Genomic DNA, 20,510 nt, shown 5'->3' with positions numbered 1-20,510 from the left:
TCAGTGGTGTTTGATAAACTGGATGTTAAAGCTGACATGTAAGTCCTCACACTTAAATCAGATACTGGGTCTGTACATGTGACATGTTTTTCATATTGTGAAACATCAAACTGAAGTAGACTAACTGTGTTTTGAAGGTTGCATGAAAATCCTCTGCAGTTTAGCAGGGTTCCTGAATCCCGTTTTAACTCATTTTCCTGTTTAGAGGCAAAGTCACCCTCTACAGTGAAGGCAACAGAAAGTAGATTTTTTTTTTTTACATTTTTCTTCTTTTTCTCTGCTCATGTTCAACTTAACCAATTCAAGCTAATTACTTTTAGCAGAATTAAAATTCATACTACTAATATTGTTTCATCATTACATTAATGTAGCACATGGTTCAGTTAGCTTTGTACAAAAATAGCTGGCGCATTGAGGCATTGGTTGTTGTGATTTGGCACTATATAAATAATTGAATAGAATAAAAATGTCCTCCAAGGGGTTACTTTTTCCTTTCTTACTGGGAGTACATTTTAAAGTCTGTCCTTTTTCACTTTTACTTGCGTAAAGAAGTTGAATCAGTACTTCAGCTTTTACTTTGTAACACTAGTATCTGTACTTCTACTTAAGTACAGAATGCCTGTACTTTTGCCACCTCTGGTCATCTCAAGAACTTTAATGGCTTGTAATCTGTCTCTTCATTTAGGATTTGGCTCATCTTGCAAGAAATGTTCCTTCCGGAGGCTGTTTTTTCCTCCCCCTGCAGTCTTAATTTGACCTTTTAACAGGCAGGCAAACACTCAAGGCTGAAATTAGCTTCTTCGTCTGATGATGTGATAATTAAATTTGGTGAGGTCATCCGTACACAAAAAGCAAAACAAGCCCACACACTTCCTGTGACCTTTTCTCCCTGTATCATCTAACCCCACCCTCTCCACCCAGCTCCTTCTCGTCATCAAAAGTTGTTATGACGACCTGAGTAAACAGAAGAGCAGAGCAGAGACACAGCTGTGATGGTGGGGGTGGTCTATGTGTGCCTGTCCTACTTTACTTTGAACTTGGAAGGTCAGAGATGCCAGGCCACCTCTAGTGGTAGAAAGTAGAGCAGGGTGATATGACCAAAAATATTTATCACTCTATATACATTTGAAAATTTGCGATAACGATATAACTGACGATATAATTGACACTAGACAAAATACTTTACAACTCCACAACTTTATTAGTGCAAAAAATCCCATCAATGTATTTTCACTTAAACAAGCAGCTGTTTTTTTATGTGCATTAAAGTTATATAAAAATGTAACAGTGCAAATGCAAATTCCTTGCTGACAGTTTAACCAAAAGGCATTTCCAGCTGACATATCCTCAGCATTACCATGTATAATATCCACAAAACTTAAAAAGAGGTTATACACACACACAATATTATGTTGAAGCACAGTACGTATCACTCCGCGAGGCTCCGGCTTACGATAGCCATAATGCTCCGACAATCCATCAAGCGCCACTTCGTAGCTTAGCAAAGTCGCACTAAAACATTTGACAGATTTTCGAGCACCGTGTACCACATAAAATCGTTTCGAGGTCAGTAAACACAACCAGAATTCATACATAAGGCACACGGGATTATAAGGGGCACTGTCGATTTTCAGAAAAATCAAAGGATTGATTTTAAGTGTGCCGTATTTTCCAAACAACACGGTAATAACAACGGCCAGCTAGCATGCTCTACCAAAAATAGTGCTTTGTTGTGTATCTGACGGACGAAAGCTAAACCAGTTCCACACCACTGACGTAGCAGCATTTTTACAAACCAGTTCTGGTTCATTCGTTTCATTCAACGATCCACTTTTGCTCTTCTCATTCGTCCAGTAAAAACGTTTCTCCCACTGATAATGCTACATCAAGATGAACACAACTTTTTGGGGTAAAGGACTCATTAAAATATGCGAATGACAACAGCTAACTTATCCTTAACCCATTTTATAAGATAAGTAAAATTATTTTCATATTTTAATAACTATGATAACTGGTACATAGCTAAATTGTCAGTATAGCTCATAGAGCATGTTAGGAATCATTACTCACCATATTGGTAATGGGCAATTAACATTGCTACACTCATGCTTTTTTGAGGTATAGTAAATAGATTTCAATAGATAAGCAACAGCAGTCTATTGCAAAAGTATCATGGCTCATCTATCATGGTCCTGGTCCTTTCTGTAGGTAAGTTCTGCTATTTATGCTACTGTTAGCTGCAATTAGCTTCTGTTAGCTGTTTGCTGCAGTTCCACTTCAGAGACGTTTCACTAACACTGCAAGACTGCGATTTAGCAAATAAATCATGATAGAGTTAGTGAAATCATAGTTTAGAATTGGTTTCAGTTACAAGGAGATTATTTATTTTTTTATTTAGTGCTGTCAGCGTTAATCTGACGGCGTTAGCGCGGTTAGCTCGTTAACGCATTCCAGCTCCATGCATGGGCGATCAGCAATAACTTGCTGAGAGTTACCTGTTAATGCGGTTATGGCGTTAACGTCATTTTAACGAGATTAATGCTGACAGCACTACATTTATTAAAAATGTATTGTGCAAGTGTTGCACAATACGGTTAGAAAAAATACACAAGCTTGTTGGCTGGATTTGTATAAAAGAATCAATGGCTGGCAATGGACAGATGCAAGGATATCGATTGTTACACCTTTAAGAAATATGTAGGATGGATGTTGTATCCTAAAACATGATAAGAAGGCTGATTAAGTTTTTTCACTAACTCATCTAAACAAATAAATTTTTAGAGGGTATAGCAGATTTGGAAGTTTATCCTAAAACAACAACTATAATCTCCACATTTCAACTTTTATTTCTTAATAGAATTTTGACTTTATTCTTAAACCAACAATAATATTTTTTTTGTCATATTATGAACTTGAAGCGCATCTTTCCTACCACAAGAGCATGAGATGGGCACAGTGAGCCTGATATTGGACAGCTAAGGGGAGCCCAAGTTATCCTGATTCAGCTTGTATGTCGGAAGATATACAAGCGTATATATGTATATGTATATGTATGTTTATATATATTATATATATATAATATATATATATATATACATATGTATATATATATATATAATATATAATATATATCACTCGGTCATTGATGGCCCCAACTGACCGAGTGCTCAGTGAATACCTCAGGCAGCAGAAACCCAAGAAAGAGGAGGGAGACGAGGAACCATCATGGAAGGACAGGCCCCTGCACGGTATGTACCACCGGCAGATAGAGGAGGTGGCTGATATCCAGAAATCCTACCAGTGGCTGGACAAAGCTGGACTGAAAGACAGCACAGAAGGCACTAATCATGGCAGCACAAGAACAAGCTCTGAGCACAAGATCCATAGAGGCTGGGGTCTATCACACCAGGCAAGACCCCAGGTGCAGGCTGTGTAAAGATGCCCCAGAGACAATCCAGCACATAACAGCAGGGTGCAAGATGCTAGCAGGCAAGGCATACATGGAACGCCATAACCAAGTGGCCGGCATAGTGTACAGGAACATCTGTGCCGAGTATAACCTGGAAGTCCCGAGGTCAAAATGGGAGATGCCCCCAAGGGTGGTGGAGAATGACCGAGCTAAGATCCTGTGGGACTTCCAGATACAGACGGACAAAATGGTGGTGGCTAACCAACCGGACATAGTGGTGGTAGACAAACAGAAGAAGACGGCCGTAGTGATCGATGTAGCGGTTCCGAATGACAGCAATATCAGGAAGAAGGAACACGAGAAGCTGGAGAAATACCAAGGGCTCAGAGAAGAGCTCGAGAGGATGTGGAGGGTGAAGGTAACGGTGGTCCCCGTGGTAATCGGAGCACTAGGTGCGGTGACTCCCAAGCTAGGCGAGTGGCTCCAGCAGATCCCGGGAATAACATCGGAGATCTCTGTCCAGAAGAGCGCAGTCCTGGGAACAGCTAAGATACTGCGCAGGACCCTCAAGCTCCCAGGCCTCTGGTAGAGGACCCGAGCTTGAAGGATAAACCGCCCGCAGGGGCGTGCTGGGTGTTTTTTTTTTTATTTATTTTTTTTATGTATCAGTCTTCCCTTTTGTTGACATTCCTTAAAGTGCAAACTCTTGTCTTTAGAGTCTAAGGAGCTTGGAAAGAAAAGCGTCTGCACTTCTTTAAGTTGCTTGAAGACGTTTCACCTCTCATCCCAGAAGCTTCTTCAGTTCTAAGGTCAAATGGTGTCTTTAGACTTTTCGTATTCCCCCTCTGCCTCCCTGGGCCCAAGAAGCAACAGGCACTGCACCCAAAGCACCAAGGGCGGCACAGACGGATACCTTAGGTGTTCTGCGTCACACCACACATAGGATAAAGGCTGCAGTTAGTTTGTGCCTGTCACATCCCCTAATTTTGGAAACAAATTGGCTGGGGTTTAATAACCTTTTGGGGCAGTATGTGGGGATGTGATCACAACTTTTAGTAGCGTGTAGTGTCTGGGCTCAGGGTGACGCGGGGGAAGGAGACTCACTAGGGCGTCACTACAAGGGCCCGCCACCCCGTGAGAGATTAACCACTGGAGCAGTCTCGGGATGACACCCAAGCCTCAGCCTTTGACCAAGTGATAGAAATTGATGGTCGGACCTACGTGCACATTGTATTACTGAATGATCCTAACAGAAAAAAATACAAAAAAGAAAAAAGAAAACCAGTTACCAATGCCTTTATAAAAAAGCTGTTATATTTTATTTCACATTTGATAGTAACACACTCTGTTATTGGTTAATCGTTTGATATAATAAGAAAGTTTAATGTAAATAAATACATTAAATCAGATGACAACGTAGCTGACACTGTGTTTATAAGTATTAGGTCAACCAGAACTGTTCAAATTGGCAGCCACACATCAAGTCTTTATACAAACAATATTAAAATATAAAAAAATATATATAATGAAAGAAACAGTTGAATTAATATGAAATTATTGAATTATATGAAATATTATGGCTAAGTGTGCCACAGCGTTTCTCTTTAAACTACTTGGGAAGACCGCCTCTTCTATGGTAACATATTCAGCTCCTGCTCTTCACACATGTAGCAATTTGTGCCTTTTGTTTTACAAGAAATTGTCATTGTGTCTGTTTATTAGGTACACCTATTCACACCCCTCCCGAATGTTACGGACGCAAAAAATACAGGGCTGGACCCACCACGGTGTGGCAAATGGGAGTGGTGCTGTATGAAGCGCTTCATGTGGGGGACTTTAATACCATGACGTTCCTCCAAAAGGAACTGAAATTCAACAAGGATCTGTCGCCACGTAAGAAAACGTCAACATTCACTGATGGCTTGGATCACTGGAACTATCATCTTCATCTGTTTTCTCCTTTCTTTCTCTCCAGACTGCCGGAACTTCTTGGACGCATGTTTAACCAACGTCCCGGAGAAGCGCCCAACGCTGGGGGACCTCCAGCTTCACCCCTGGCTCAGATAAGCCCGTCTCTCTCACACACAGACACACACTTCATATATTGTCATATAAGTGTGATACATTACCTAACTTTCTTTTTATTAACTTTTTTACAGGAAAAGTGTGTTTTTAGTTTTTTTGGCCTATTCTAAATTTTGTTATCCTGGAGTTCCTGTAACCCCCCCAGCCATCCCAGGAAAGGGGATCTCTCTTTGAATGGGCTTTCCTCAGGTTTCTTCCCATCGATCTGCCCCCCCGGGGAGTTTTTCCTCGTCTTCATAGAGAGCTTGGGCTGGATCAGGAGCTCCATCAAAATTGGCCTAATTTGATTAGTTAAATGTAATAAAATACTTTAATTAATCAAATAAAATTTAGTAAAAGTCTGAACATTTAATTTCCATCAAAATAAAACTTGTTTAATTCAACTTTGGTGAGAATACTCCTTTATTACCATTTCAAGGATTGTTTTTTTCCCAAAAAAGAAGAAAACTGAAAATGAATCAGGTTAAAGTTTAACTACTGGCCTGCATTTACCAGTAAGTACAAACTCTCCACAAGTACCACTTAACTCAGGTTTCCCACGGCACCTGTGCAGAGTTTCTGTTTATGACTGCGCTCAGTCCTCTCCAGTTTTGCCCCAGAAAGTGGTAAAAAATTATTTTTAATAGATCCTGATTACATAAAAACAGGTTTTATGGTTTGCCCTCATTGGCACTGATTTATTATTTCCATCAGTGAATGAGAAATGAAGACGCTGAAACAGCCTCAACGAGGCTTTTCACTTCTATGTATAGCTGATTCGACCCACCAACAGCAGCGAGGACTGGAGTGACAGTAACCCAGTGACGTGCGAGGAAACTTTCTGCACAGCCTCACAATTGGTCGACCTCTGATTCCATTCACGTGTTGCCAGGGAGAGGGACCCTCCACCCAAATCACACACATAGCGCACTCCCTCCTATGGTATTTTACTAATTCACACAGGAATGCACCGTCCAGTTGTCAAGGGACAGAAGAAACTGAGCTTTTTTTTACAAGTGTAACTTCAAATATGTTATGCAATCATTATTTAACTCTATACACAAACAGATATCAGTGTGTGTGTATATGCAAGGACATCATATCAACAATAGGGTTCAATTTATCAACAATTTGATTTTGTCTTCTTTTTTGGTTCTGAACAGTCTGTCACCAAATAACAAGATGAGCCTCAATTTGATTCTTACGTTTATACAAAGTGTGATTTCTACTATGATTTCTTTTTCACCTTTTCAGCAAATTAACTCCAAGGTTGTGTATACAGGTGGGAAAAGAGTTCGTATGCATAACTGTACAAAACAATAATTACACAATTCTTCACAGCATCTTAATATGTGCGTTATTTACACAACATCTCTATTTAATTATTAAATCATCATCAGTACCTTTATTATGAAACTGCTGATTAAGCTGCATGGTTTTCTTCACCACAATACACAAAAGATTTTAAAGATTTCATTCAGTTTAATTTTATTGTGTTTGTGCAGCTCCAATTCACCACAGGGCAGGTTTCTATGTGGTCTCAGTGCATCATGGGAAACCCACAGCAGCATATCAATGAGGTCGCCTGAGATCACCCGATCCACCCCTTAATGAAACCAGTTATAGGCCCCACATATGGGTGGGCTGAAATTTGGCGTTCTATTTTGATTTTTTCCAGCATTTTTGAGCCCTCACAACTTCTTAAGCACAGGGGACACGTTTCTATTGCTGGAAAACAATGCTTCTCTTGCTCTACATCTTTTTTATTGAAAATAAGAGCCGTCATACTGAGGCTTAGAGCTGAACAGTGGGAATTTGGCTTTAAACTGTGACACTTGGAGTGGGTTTAAGACCCAAGTGTCATCGAGGACAGCTACGGAATCCATGAAGCGTGTTTGAGGCTCGTGTGGGCGAGTGGGTGGGCCCGGGTGACAGAGGTGCAAGAGCTCGTAACTCACACACATGGTCAGCCAATCAGCAGGGCCTGTGGGGGCAGAAAGCCGGTAAGTTACACTTGGAAACTAACAAACACATAATAACACAGAACGGACAGACAGCAGAAGACAGAAGGAGTCACGAGAGGAAACCTCGATCTCTTCTGCAGGATTTCAGCTGAACCCGAGACCAGCTGACTGAGCTCCTAAGGTAATGTGCTCTGCTGTGACTGGATGTTTGAGTCAGACTTTGCTGAGCTGGAGGTGTCCTCACTGTCAGGTCACAGAGTAAGAAGGACGTTTGAGGCTGATGGAAAGTTTAGTGATAGTTGCAGCATTTCCAGAGTCTAACATGTTGATCTTGCATGTCCTGAAAGTCTGATTGGCTCTTAGATGAAGCTCATCTGTAGATAAAGCCTGGTTAATTCCATATTATCAAAGTAAAGCTCTTCAGGTATCCATTCACGCAGGCTCTGTGCGAGCACTTCCAGGACAAGTGTGGCCTCTGTGAGTGGGAAGAGTGTCTGTTTTGATCCCCCTGTATTCACTGTCAACATGGCGAGCCCTGAGGAAGAGAGACTTTGACAGCTGGACAGCCTCAGTGGAAGGCATGCAACCGCCCCTGTGCGCTATTTATATTCACCTTGCCGGGCTTACAACCGGTGTCCCTTCATTCACACCCCGCCACGGCAAATGCCACCACATTAAAGTGCTTGTCAGCTACAAATCAGTGGTTTCTACTACGGCTGAATTAATCAGGGTTCTTGTGTTGCAGGAACCTAAAAGTAAGGCATAAAGGATTATTTTAGGCTCAATTACTGCCTGATATTACAACCCGGTATTTGTCATATCATATCTGCCATATCTTGTGTAAATATGACAAAACTAGGGTTGTATAATTAAGGATATAAGAATGAAATAGTTTTCCTGCTTAACATAAAAATGTAGGATAGATATTTAAATAATTAATGAAAAAATAAAACATATTCACATATTCATACATATTTCTCAGTGGTTCCAACTGTTGAAATAAAAACAGAAAAGATATCCAACATCACACATTTCCGTACAGTATACAGTATATTCCTGATCATTTTATTATAGGACAACTCCTGGCTTTAGATGATGATTCATTTGTTTTACAAAAAAACGGATGGATCCATGTGCACACCAGGGAAAGAAATGAGCTGAGCAGCACCTAAAAAATCTGATCTATAGTGACCCCAAGTGGTTAAACTCCTTACCTGTGCAGGTGTTGTCCCTAAACAGTCGATTATAACGAAAAAGCAAACTCAGTCTATTATTTTGTTCTTGTATAAAATTAAAGCAGATTTAGGGATAAGCATCTGCTGCCGCTCAAAAAGCTCACATATTAGTTTTCTTAGACAGGCCTACTGATCATAAAATGCTTCTAACCTTGTTAGAAGTCTTTTTAAAGCATACAGCTTCCTTATACTCTAACTTATTAGCAGCCAAGCAAGACAAATATCTCCCCATTCACTACAAGGGTTGGGGACCAAATTATATTAAAATATTCAGGATGAAACCTGCTAACTTTGGTTATTCTCAGACATGTTATCGCCAAGAAACAACAAATGTATCCATCCTTTATCCGCGCACACGGTCTCTTAACATTATTCTACATAGTGCAAACACACACCTTTAAAGTACTAAAAGAACAGGGTCCATTCTGTGTGGCCAAGTTATCCACACCAGGGTTTTTAGTAGGATCTGACTTACTTCAAAATACTCCATATGAAACTTACTGTTTTGGTTTCTCTTCTTTTAAACATTTTTCCATCTCCTTCTCTCCTCCAGTTCTAGATGCCGACCGACAGCGACAGAGACATGGCCATACCTCGGTTGTTTAACTCCAGCACACCCTTCATCATCGTGGCCGGCGGATCTGAGATCTCGTTTCTCACCAAAGTGGACGACAATCAGGGATGCGAGGAGGAGAAGGACTCGCTGGTCCAAGCCATCGGCCCCCACCTGAGTCGAGTGATGCAGCGCGGCACAGCCAAGCATGTTGTCACACAGGGGCGTGAAGTTTCCGAGGAGAATCCGTGTGTTTCTATAGTCGCGCAGGCTGAGCGTAAGTAAGACTGAGATCAGATCTGAGTCAGGACTGTTTTACATTGTTTTCCTTTTTGTCTTAGCTACTTGCATCCTTCTATTACTTTGGTTAAAAAAAAACACACAATGAAAGCACATGTAGAGTACATCCAGCACAGGTCTCCAGTCTATCATGGGGCTGCACAAGACTTAATGCAAGCCCTGAGGGGCCAAAAGACTTCATGTCAGCACAAGATGAGTACTTCTTTAATCAAAGGGCTTTGATCTTGCTTTTAAAGAGTAATGACTAAAACGGGCTTAAAGGTTTTCAATTACCTATAATTGTTTTGAGTTGTACATCAGCACTTTTCAGGTTTGCAGAACAGCTGCTTATGCAACCAAAGATCACTAATGTTCACTACCAAGTAGGTGTATTAAAGAAATGGTGCATTAGCTCCTGTTGTGCAAAATGACATAATAGCAGCTAAAAGCTTCCAGAGAGGAATGCAGAAAAACCGAAGACAACATTTTTACTGTTACACCTCTGAATGGAAGCATGCAGTTGTAGCACATGGACCAGTTAAAAGGTCCAGGCTTTTTCTCCATTTACACATTTTCAAATCACGTTTATGAACTTTAATCCACAACGAGACTTCTCTAACTCTAACTCTACTGTTTCTCTGTCCCAGGAGAAGACTTCCAGGAGTTCAGCCCGACCAACACTCAGTGCCCCTACTCTCAGTCTCGCCTCCTCCAAAAGCACAGGTAAAGAACACAACACACATTACCTGTGCACAGGCTTAAATGCCCTCCATGGCCAAAAATATAGGATACAGGTATTATATGGCTTCCATTTAGCTTGTACGTGAGGGTTCAGGGTTCTTTATGTGCCTGGGTATGAAGGAAGCTTTTGTGCTCATGACCAGCTACATATTTGTATTCATAGACAATAACAAGGTTTTAGCTGTGCTTTTTCTGTGTGCATGAGACAATGACCTCTTCCTGCACTTTAAATAACTCATGTGCTCCAAACAACATTGTGATCAGCTGGATTTTAAAGAAAGCATTAAGCTTTCTGTGTGAGAAACCAAATCTTCATACTTCTTCTCATTTGCAGGACTCTCGGTAAGGAAGCCGCCTTTGTGAGCGACTCAGATGATGAGAACTTTGAAACAGCCACCAAATTCCCGCGCTACCACCTCCAGAGAAAACAGCGCCGGAAAACCAGAACCACACAGAGCCTGGAGGAAGGGGAGGAGCCTCCTATCATCCAGGGTCTGTGGGTGCAGGAGATTGATTGGCTGAAATCAGCAGACAGAGAGACGACTTCATCAGCTGAAATCATACCTCCTCCTCCTCAGTTTACTGACTCGGCCTCAGACCCCTGCAGAGACGCGTGCATGTGTGACAGCTGCAGCTGTGCAGACGTTTGTGACTGTGTGAGGAGATCAGAGGAGGCGTCGCCGTCAGAGGACCAATGCAGATCCGTAGATACAGAAGACACATCCAGCACCGACCACAGAGGAGGCTCGGGCTCTGATACCGACTCCGTTCGCACTCATGAAAGCGACTCAGACTCGTCTTATGACGTCGATGTTGGCACACAAGGCATCATGTCGACCTTTGACCTCATGTATGTGTCTGGATTTACCCCTTCCTCCAATACAGGATGGAATTCTGACTCTAGAGGAAGTGTGCAAAACTCACTGGGAAATTCAGAGTATTCCCACAGCCTCAGCACTGAGAATACATCCCAGTGTTCCTTTGGGTTTGATGACATGAGTGACACAGTTTTAGATGAGCTGAGGGGCAAAGTGGCACACATACCAAAGCTGCTTGTTTCAGCTTTCTGCAGAGATTTCATCAAACAGATCCTAAACAGCTGGAAAACATCGAAACCTGCAAACGAAGGACTCATATTTCATGACGTAAGACATTCACATCCAGTCTATCCACACTGTTTTTGTTTATGGACAGTAGACAGCAGAAGCAGTAGTATTCAGTCGCTGCAGGCTGCATCAGTGCAGCATTTGGTTCAGCTTCTAAGGAGATGCACATCAGGTTACCGCGTAGCGTTTCACAAGGACTCGAATTTAAGTAAAAATTTCACTTTAACCAACAATAATGAATAACAATGTTTTTAATTCATAATTTAGTAAAAAATAAATAAAGTGTAAAAATCTGTGACATCTAAAACTCTGAATGCAGACGTTTCACCACATAAAGGTGGAAACTTTTACTTCGTGTACAAGATGTGAATGTTTAGAAGCTAAAGACACATTTAAAATACAATAAAAGTTATGAGCCAAAAGAAATCAATAAAAAAATAAAAATAAATAAGGTAACTTACTGTTAGCAGTTCTCCAAATGGAGAAACCTTTGCTGAAGAGCGGCCTCTGCACCAGCGGGAACAACGCCAGGATGAAGAACTGTTAGCAGTAACTTGGTCTAGATTTGAATACTGGTGGTGAGGTAGGTGAAGTGGCCTGAAGGGAAGGCTCATCTGGGATTTCAGCGCTTAAATGAGGAAGACTGGCTGTAAAAGGTTTTTTTTATGGGGGATTTGTGATGTAACTTGTTTCCTTTTTTCTCTCTTTGTTTCATCAAGCATCTCCAGCCCAGCAGTTGTCAGTACAGAGAGGGAGAGGAATACTTTGTCCTTCATCACATCCAGAATGGATCATATGGTGATGTGTTCTGCGTTCGTGACAGAAGCACTGGCTTCAAATGTGCTGCCAAGAGGGTAAGCCAAGATCCGCTGAGTCAGTCATTACAATCCAGATGTGCTCCACCCGGGAGGTTTAAACTCCCGAGAGCTGACATGCTGATTTTATTTAAACTGATTTCTGTTATTTAGCTCATTGTTGGCCGTTCTTCTCAGATTCCACTGAGTCATTTCAGCAGCGAGGAGGTGAGCACATGGAGTGCTCAGAACTCTCCTCGAGTCGTGGAGCTCTTTGGAGCTGTGAGGGAGGGGCTTAACGTCGTTCTCCTCATGGACCTGAAGCCAGGTAACCTAACTACACGCTACAAACTGCATAAAAACCGTCTGAGCAGTCTGAGAGAGTAATCATACTCTCCCAAACCCCATCAGCTTGTTTAGCCCAGCTTCTAAAGGAGATGAACTGCCTACCTGAAGATCTGGCCCTGCATTACCTTCATCAAACAATGGGGGCGCTAGAACACCTACACCAGAGAAGGGTGGTTCATTTGGATGTCAAAGGTATGTGTTCTGTTTTTGTATAATGACTTAGATCTGAATGATAATATGTAGAAATTAAGAGAATTCAAACCCTCTGGACATTTTAGAGTGACCAGTGTGGTCCTAATCATTTTATATATGGGATAAATCAAATGTGCAGGTGTATGCGGACGTATTCAGGCATTTTACTTGAGGAAGTAAAAAAATATCAGCAAATACTCTTAAAAATAATCATTAAAAGACTGAGTAGATAAAAACAATAATGATGTCATGCTTTATTTTTAGGACGTGCATTTTATAGCAAAATCTTTTTCTTAATTTATAGAAGTTGCTAAAAAATAAAGGACACAAGTATATAGGTAGTACTTTTATCTTTAGTTCATTATGCACATTATTTAGGCTCATTTTGACTTTAACTTGCAATGGAGACTTTTACTTGTTTTGGAGTATCTTTCTACTGAGATAAGACGTGCTAAACTCTACCCCGAGTTTTTTGTGAGACCCCAAAGTACCTTTGCAGAGATTTTATATAATCAGTAGAACATACAGAGAAAAGAGCTCAGCGAAGCCTCAAGCTGGTGGTTGTGCTGTCAGCTAACATCTCCTGTGATGGTACCTAATCCTAAAGGGACACCTCACCCCTAAACCCTCGGTAATCCCTGCTCATACGATTGAGCAGGAGGGGTTTGCTCACATTAGGCCCCTCTATTGTGCTCTGAGCTCATGTCTAAAAGCTTCGCTCATCATACATCTGTCAAATTACCCACTCTCATCATATCAGATAGCACAAAGTTCCTGTGCTTTTTTTGTAGATGGTACCTCATTCTACCTCGAGATGGCCATTCACGCTTTAGCCCCCCATGCACCCATCACTCTTACAGCCTCTGACAGCCTCCTGCTTCTCAGTCAACTGTTTCATAATGAGCACCCAATGAAAACAAGCTGTCCCACTGAATCCTGCGTGTTGATCTTATTCCAGTTGACAATGTGCTGCTGTCTGCAGACTGCAGAGACACATTCCTCTGTGACTTTGGTCTCTCAGAGACTTTAGATGACAGTGGATGGAGCACCAAGAATTTCAGGGGTAAGTTGATCCTCAAAAGTCTGAAATAAACTATGGTGCAGTTTACAGATGACTAACCTTTTGGTTCAAACACCATGATTTTTATTGATGTAATTAAAACACACACATATATATCACAGCAAACTGTCAGTCTTTTTAAAATCTACTTGTGAAATGATCTACTGCTTAGGCTCCCATAAATACACAAAAAGGAGTTTTCAATGAATAAATCTGCCTTTCACCATCATCTTTCAACCTTTAAACATTCATAACTTTAAAAGATAGCATGCAATATTCTTAGCCTACCGTGTTAGCATTCAAAGATTTGCAACAGTCTTCCCAGTACTTGATTATTAACCACAACGCTGGACATATTTTGACCTCTACATCGTTGTGAGTGGCTTTTTGAGTTTTAAGACTTTCAATTCATTTAACGTTTGTGAATGTAGGAGCTGCATTCCCCGGCACAGAGACCCACATGGCCCCTGAGGTGGCACGAGGGGATCAACTCTGTGCCAAGGCGGATGTGTGGAGCAGCTGTTGTATGCTACTGCACATGCTCAATGGATGCCAGCCATGGATACGTTACTATTCCCATCCGCTGTGTCTCCAGGTAAAAATCTCTTATTTGCTGTTTGTGGAAAATCAGACAGTTACAGGCTGAATGGGACAAAACCACACTTGCGTATTCATCTGTTTTAGATTGTCAATGAGCCTCCGCCTCTGTGGGAGGTGCCATCCAAGTGTAACAACTTCACAGCTAAAGTGTTCAGGGCCGGACTCCAGAAGGACCCCGAAAGAAGAGCGTCAGCAACTGAGCTCAGGAAGAAAACCACCAAGGCCCTCAGAGCAGGTCCATGCACCTTATGATCTTCTAATCATTTAAGTGTGTACAGTTTATATTACATTAGAGTTGTGAGAGCAGTGAAATCATGGCCCACAAACTAAAATGAGTTTAAATCACGATACAAGCATTCAAAGCCTTTAGAGAAAAGCTGCATGTAATCACCAAACACATAAAATTAGCCAAAATAAAGCCCATCTTATCAAAACAGCTTTTTGAGACAGTAATCCAGTAATCCATGCCTTTGTTACATGTAGGCTGGATTATTGTAACGCACTTTGTTGTGGGGTTAGTGATGCATCCATTAGGCGTCTGCAGGTTGTGCAAAATGCTGCAGCACGTCTTTTAACTGGAACAAAAAAGTCTGAGCACATTACCCCAATTTTAATTTCACTCCACTGGCTACCTGTACATTTTAGGATTGTTTTTAAAATTCTCTTATTAGTTTTTAAATCTCTTAGTGGCCTGGCCCCCCACCTCTCAGAGCTACTACAACCATATACACCTGCCCGTTCCCTTAGGTCCGCCAATCAGCAGCTCCTTAAAAGGTACCGAAAACTAAGTATAAATTTAAAGGTGACCTTTTGCTGTAGCTGCTCCAAAGTTGTGGAATGATCTGCTCTTGCACGTTACACAGACCTCTTCTCTTTCTGAGTTTAAAAGTCTCCTTAAAACATATTTATTCGCTGAAGCCTTTGGCACTGTTTAAGGGGGTTGACTCAATTTTTGACTCAACATGTTTTATTTTATTTGCGTTATTTAGTTATTTATTTTATCTTAGTTTATCTTATTTTTATTTTATTTTTACTTTGCTTATGTTTGCATGTACAGCACTTTGTGAATTCTGGTTTTATGTTAAAGTGCTTTATAAATAAAGATGGTTTGGTAAAACAATAAAACAGATTATATAATATCTCCAAGAGGGAGTATCTCCTGAGGAAAATAAAATAGGACCTGTATCCAAATCCACTTTTTGCCAAAGAAGGGACTCAGCTGTCTATAGATGCCAAGTATTTTAAGCATATTGTGACACTGCAAATTATTTTCTCCACAGTTGGAGGTCTGAGTTCTTGGTCCATGAAAAGCGCCTGTGAAAAACTGTATCATGTCCAGAACCAGAATGAAGACGCTCGCTGCTCTTTGTCCCATCAGATTCAGAATAAACCATCACATACTGGCTCAGCACCTGCTATGTACTGGGTGAGCCCCTGGAGAACTGCAGCAGTAGACGAGGACAGCAACGACTGGTCAGAAGGAAACTCAGACAAAGAATCTGAGTTGGAGACATTTTGCTTAACTGGGGAGTGGGACTCTGAGCCAAAACCACTGCAGGATGATTACATCACAAATGAAAAAGACTGGAAGACTGGGTCTGATTCAGAGGTAGATATATACATGGCGGAGGACGAATATATTCAGGAGAAGTGGCTGAAAACTGACAAGGACTATGAGGGGGATTGGGAAGAGGAAGGAGATGAAGAGGAGGAGGAAGAGTGGGATTCTACTGAGTCCACGGAGTATCTTCGTGCTCTCCGAGGCCTTTTCCCTTTACTGCAAAAAAGTCACCAGATAGAAGAGAATTCATGGGGATCAGAAGCAGAGCTGGAATACCTCAGAGATGGTGAGTCATAAAACAACTCATTACTAAAGCCCCGAATCATATTATTATTATAAATGTGGCTCAGATGAGGTTACAGAGCTCTTTGTTCTTCATGTCATATTCAAAGATACACTTTTAAATGGGACATATTAGTTACAATGATGGACGCTCGTAGTCTGTTTATGTAAACCTAATCCCAAAATTCCAGCTTCAGACTGCAATAAACACTCGTTTTCATGCATTTTTAAACTCTTGGTTCTGCATGATGTCACAGAGACAAGATATCCCTAATATGGTCATTTCAGGCACACATCCACATGATCTTCAAATGTTTTGTTTATGGGCACAGCTAATCAAACAAAGTCGGTTTAAAGGGACTGGAGCTAACTTGGCTTGTTTCAGACAAGGTTGTCAAAGCCTCATCAGTGTCCGCTAATAACAGAAACTTTTAACATGTTGTCCTTTACTAGATGTGACTAAAGGTACCAGAATCAAGACCCCGTCCCCTGAACCTCGAGATGAACCACCATCCTGCTTCAGCTGCTCTGACACATCGCAGATAGATGCCTCAGAGAAGGTGAGTACCCGTGCACGAGGGATGTAGCCAACCTTGACGTCACTTACTGGTTTGCAAAGTCTTCGCCATCTTAGCGTTTAGAAACCAGACATGACATGACATGCTTTGCTTAAGGCGCTTCTTCACTGGCTTGAATTTTGAGACTGTTACGCTACGTCCATCTTTTACATAACAAACATGAGCATGCATGCTTCATGTTTCCATTTATGTACAAAAGAAAATCCTCCACAAAAGAAAATCTTCTTTCTTATTTTTAGGACTCTGATCACTCGTCTGATGACCTCAGCTCTGGCATCTTTTCCTCCTGCAACAGTCAGACTGATGCGTGCTTGGAGTGGTTAGCTTTAGCCAATCGGCCGTCCTCACAGTGCTTTGAGGGTAAGATGGCAGGGACGCACCTCTGTGCTGATCGAGGGCTGTTGGCAGAATTTTTCTAATGCTCTGACATTTGCAGGTATCGATATCTGGATAGAGGACCCCGAGGGCAAGTGTTTGAGGATACGCGAACGTAGGCGGATCAAAGTGGGCCATGTTGCCATAGGCATTAGTGATCAGGTATGAGAGAGTTTTAAGATGTCCAGAAACCTTTTAGCCATCAGACCGAGGTTTCTGTTTTGTTTCCTCAAAGTGTATTTTGGTTTGCTTTTTTTCTCTTTTCTTATTTCCGGAACAGAAAGTGAAATGTCCCGAAGTACAGTTAAAGAACAAAATTGGGGAAGTTTAGATTTAAATCTGTAACTATCTAATGAAAGAACAAATATACTAAATTATCATTACCACTTTGCAAATACATCTGACACCCGGTCAGCCAGAATCCATATGAATAATTACACCTGTCGCTCAGATCTCAGGGAAAGCCTTCACTTTGGAGACTCTGGACAGGAAGACGGTGTCCTTTGAACGAGAGATCAGAGAGTCTGGTCTGTGGCTTCGCTGTGTTCCTGCTCCTGACAGATGCCAGCACTGGAGGTGGAGAGTCAGAGACGGCAAGCTCGAACTTCGAGAATGAGACGGATATTTTCTGTTCTCTGTTGTTGTTTTGGTCTTTTGCACTAATTTAATTTGTTTTTTCCATTGGGAAAAGCTTTTAAGCACTTTAAAACTTTTCTCAGTGCATTTACACATAGCTCAATATATATAATCCATTTTGACAGAAAAATGGGGAAAAAAGCTTAAACACAGGAAAAACAAAGATACCAATCAAGCACTTTATTAGGAACACCACACTGGGTTCAGGTAGGCCCTCTCTTTGCTACCCAACAGCCTCAGTTTACTTCCTGTGTTGCCAGAGTTGTTCTTCTGGATTCAGACTTGCTGGTTAGGACGACGTCGACGTAGGTCGTCTGAATTCAGTCTCATATTTATAAAACCACATTTAAGATGAAGGAACCATTAGAAGATGACTCCTTCCAGTGTGACTGGTGATTGTTGGTAATATGCTGGCAGAAAGAGACCAAGAAAACATTCCCCATGTTATCCCACTGACAGCAGCAGCAGCCTGGGCAGGTTGGCTCATGCTGATTTTGACCTTCCATTTACATGGCGATAGATCCTTGCTGCAGTTCTGCTATCTGGACTGTATGTGATAATCTCACCATCCTGTGTTTAGATTAGATTACATGTTTTTAAATCCAGTGAATCACATTATTAACAGGAGCCGTCTGAGACTCCATATTCCTGCAGATCCACCAAGGCTGAAAATTCCCTCCATGCCACACATGAACTGAGTATGAACAGGATCCGTTTTTTGTTTTGTTTTTTTCCTCAAGGAATCCCAACACAATTTCTCATTTTTGTTCTTTTAGTGTGATATTTTTATGTATTTTTGTAGCTGTAACACAAAATATCCAATCCTTCAAACAATGGTAAAGGATCCCTTCAAAATCTCCCAGATCCAGACCTGAAATGATGACCACTTTGAGGTTGTGCAAAGTCCCACAGCTGGTAAAGATGCACAAACAAACCGAATCAACTGCAAAAATAAACTGTAATTTGTACTTAATAACTACTTATATGTCCGTTACCTTACCGAACCCCAGTACTTAGCTTATACTGCTGTGTTAAACCAATGTCATAACCTACACCCAGCCCGAGCCGCTCCCCACCAGAAGTCCAACAACACATTGTAGGAATCCAGACCTCAGCCCCTGTGTTAGGTCTGTAGTGTGAAAACAATATATTGATGAGCACAGGAGTAATATTTCTGCAAAATAAAATGTAAGAGGGATTTACATGTACCTAGCTTGCTCATTATGCAAATACAACAGCTAATATGTGGAGATATGTTGTTTACCTCGTTTTAATAACTGTTAGTTTTGTCATGCTCACCTCTTTCCTTCATTTCAGCAAAGTGTTGTTGACATCTAAACGTTGAGCTCTGACAGGATCATCTCTGTTTTCACTGGTGTTAGCAGAGCAAAGCAGAGGAACGAGAATAAAAGCAAACATTATGGTCCCATTATGGTCAACCATTCAGCACAGCACTGTAAATAAAGCTTCAGAGTTTCTGCTGCACTGGTGCCACGTGATTGGCTAACTGAAGAACTACTATCACAAGCAGGTGTTCCTAATAAAGTGCTACTTGAGTGTACAAATAAAAAAATGTTGATTTTCAGGTTAAACTGTTTCTATGTGTTATAAGTAAGGATACAAGTAGTTTACACTCCAAGGTTGTAAACGTGCTTGAATAAGAAATGGTGTTGGTAGGGCTGTAATAGGTTGTGACATCTGTATTTTTTTATTTTGTGTGTTAAGATTGTTTCCCTCTTTCCGTTCTCCTGCTTTTTTTTCCTTTTATGGATCACTAGGAACAAAAAAAAAATCCGTTCTCTGTATCTCTGTTTACTTTCTGATGTGGAAGAAAGAGTTTGTCATGTCATCTGTTTCATTTAGAGTTTAAATGGCATGAAGCTCCTTAAAATGATGTGTGTTTTCCACAATATACAACAAGGCTGGAATCTCTTGGTACTTGAATGTGTCTTACATTTTATATTCTAATAAAAAATGACTCAGAGGCACAAAAGTTGCTGTCTTCTGCTCATTTCCAGCTATTGCCTTTCCCAGTGGTTTCTGACTTGGTGTCATTTGAGAAAGACCAGGATTAGACCTGCTGCACACTGTAAACATTTACAGCACTGATAACGAGGCCCAGCCCTATAAAAACAGATGCTGTTAAACACGTGAGGCTCTTACATGTGACCAGGAAGGTGTATGAAAACGGTCGCCTCAGCCTGATCCTGTTCATTCATTAATTGTAATATAGGTATTGATCTTATACAAATTGTTTTTGTACAGTATAAACTGTATTTGATAAATATCAAATATAAAAATGTTTCTGTCTCGGCATGAAATATACAATTTTGTATTATTTGTATTTGAAATAGTTCAGCTAGAGGTTCCCACTGAAGAGAGATTCATGTTATTAAATGAAAGTAACTGTACATGCGACACTCTTTATGACTATAGCAACTAGCTGGCTAACCTTGGCTTGCTTCTCATTGACATCAATGGCAAAAGTGCCATAAACCCAGACCAGTGCTTGCTTTTTGTCCTTGTGTGGTGTTAACTGTTTGTTGACATTGCTAATTAACAGACTTTCTACCCTAAGGTTAGCTGATGATCTCACTGTTAATGCTGTGAACAGAAGAGTGGTATTCAGACAAGGTTCACATGAACAAGCACAGCCATCTTTAAACTTTTTGCGGAAAATTCAAACTGACTCACTGATGTAAAGGTCACTACAAAGTCCCATTTTTTAGTTAT

At 41.0% G+C, this 20,510-nt stretch overlaps 1 protein-coding gene across 1 annotated transcript; it reads left to right on the top strand.

Annotated features, from left to right (window-relative positions):
* Nucleotides 1-7,452: 7,452 nt before the first annotated feature.
* On the top strand, nt 7,453-19,796 carry LOC102309769. Its single transcript, XM_014336074.2, has 15 exons — nt 7,453-7,618; nt 9,226-9,502; nt 10,152-10,227; nt 10,580-11,390; nt 12,071-12,205; nt 12,344-12,473; nt 12,557-12,685; nt 13,644-13,748; nt 14,177-14,340; nt 14,430-14,580; nt 15,626-16,192; nt 16,642-16,748; nt 17,006-17,126; nt 17,203-17,303; nt 17,593-19,796. The coding sequence occupies exons 2-15, from the start codon at nt 9,232-9,234 to the stop codon at nt 17,755-17,757; spliced, it is 3,033 nt and encodes a 1,010-aa protein (XP_014191560.1). The 5' UTR covers nt 7,453-7,618; nt 9,226-9,231; the 3' UTR covers nt 17,758-19,796.
* The last annotated feature ends 714 nt before the right edge of the window (nt 19,797-20,510 follow it).

Source organism: Haplochromis burtoni, unplaced genomic scaffold, assembly GCF_018398535.1.
Source record: "Haplochromis burtoni strain Fernald_Lab_line unplaced genomic scaffold, NCSU_Asbu1 Contig_6, whole genome shotgun sequence".
Classification (NCBI taxonomy): Eukaryota; Metazoa; Chordata; class Actinopteri; order Cichliformes; family Cichlidae; genus Haplochromis; species Haplochromis burtoni.
Note: the sequence above shows the minus strand (reverse complement) of the source record. Positions and strands in the feature narration are given on the sequence as shown.

What these genes read in the sequence shown, in the direction of transcription:
- LOC102309769 (XM_014336074.2), top strand. Translation starts at nt 9,232, where the DNA reads ATGCCGACCGACAGCGACAGAGACATGGCCATACCTCGGTTGTTTAAC. An exon ending in GCTGGAATACCTCAGAGATG is followed by an intron (nt 16,193 to 16,641) that starts GTGAGTCATAAA and finishes GTCCTTTACTAG; the next exon opens with ATGTGACTAAAGGTACCAGA. An exon ending in CCATAGGCATTAGTGATCAG is followed by an intron (nt 17,304 to 17,592) that starts GTATGAGAGAGT and finishes CCTGTCGCTCAG; the next exon opens with ATCTCAGGGAAAGCCTTCAC.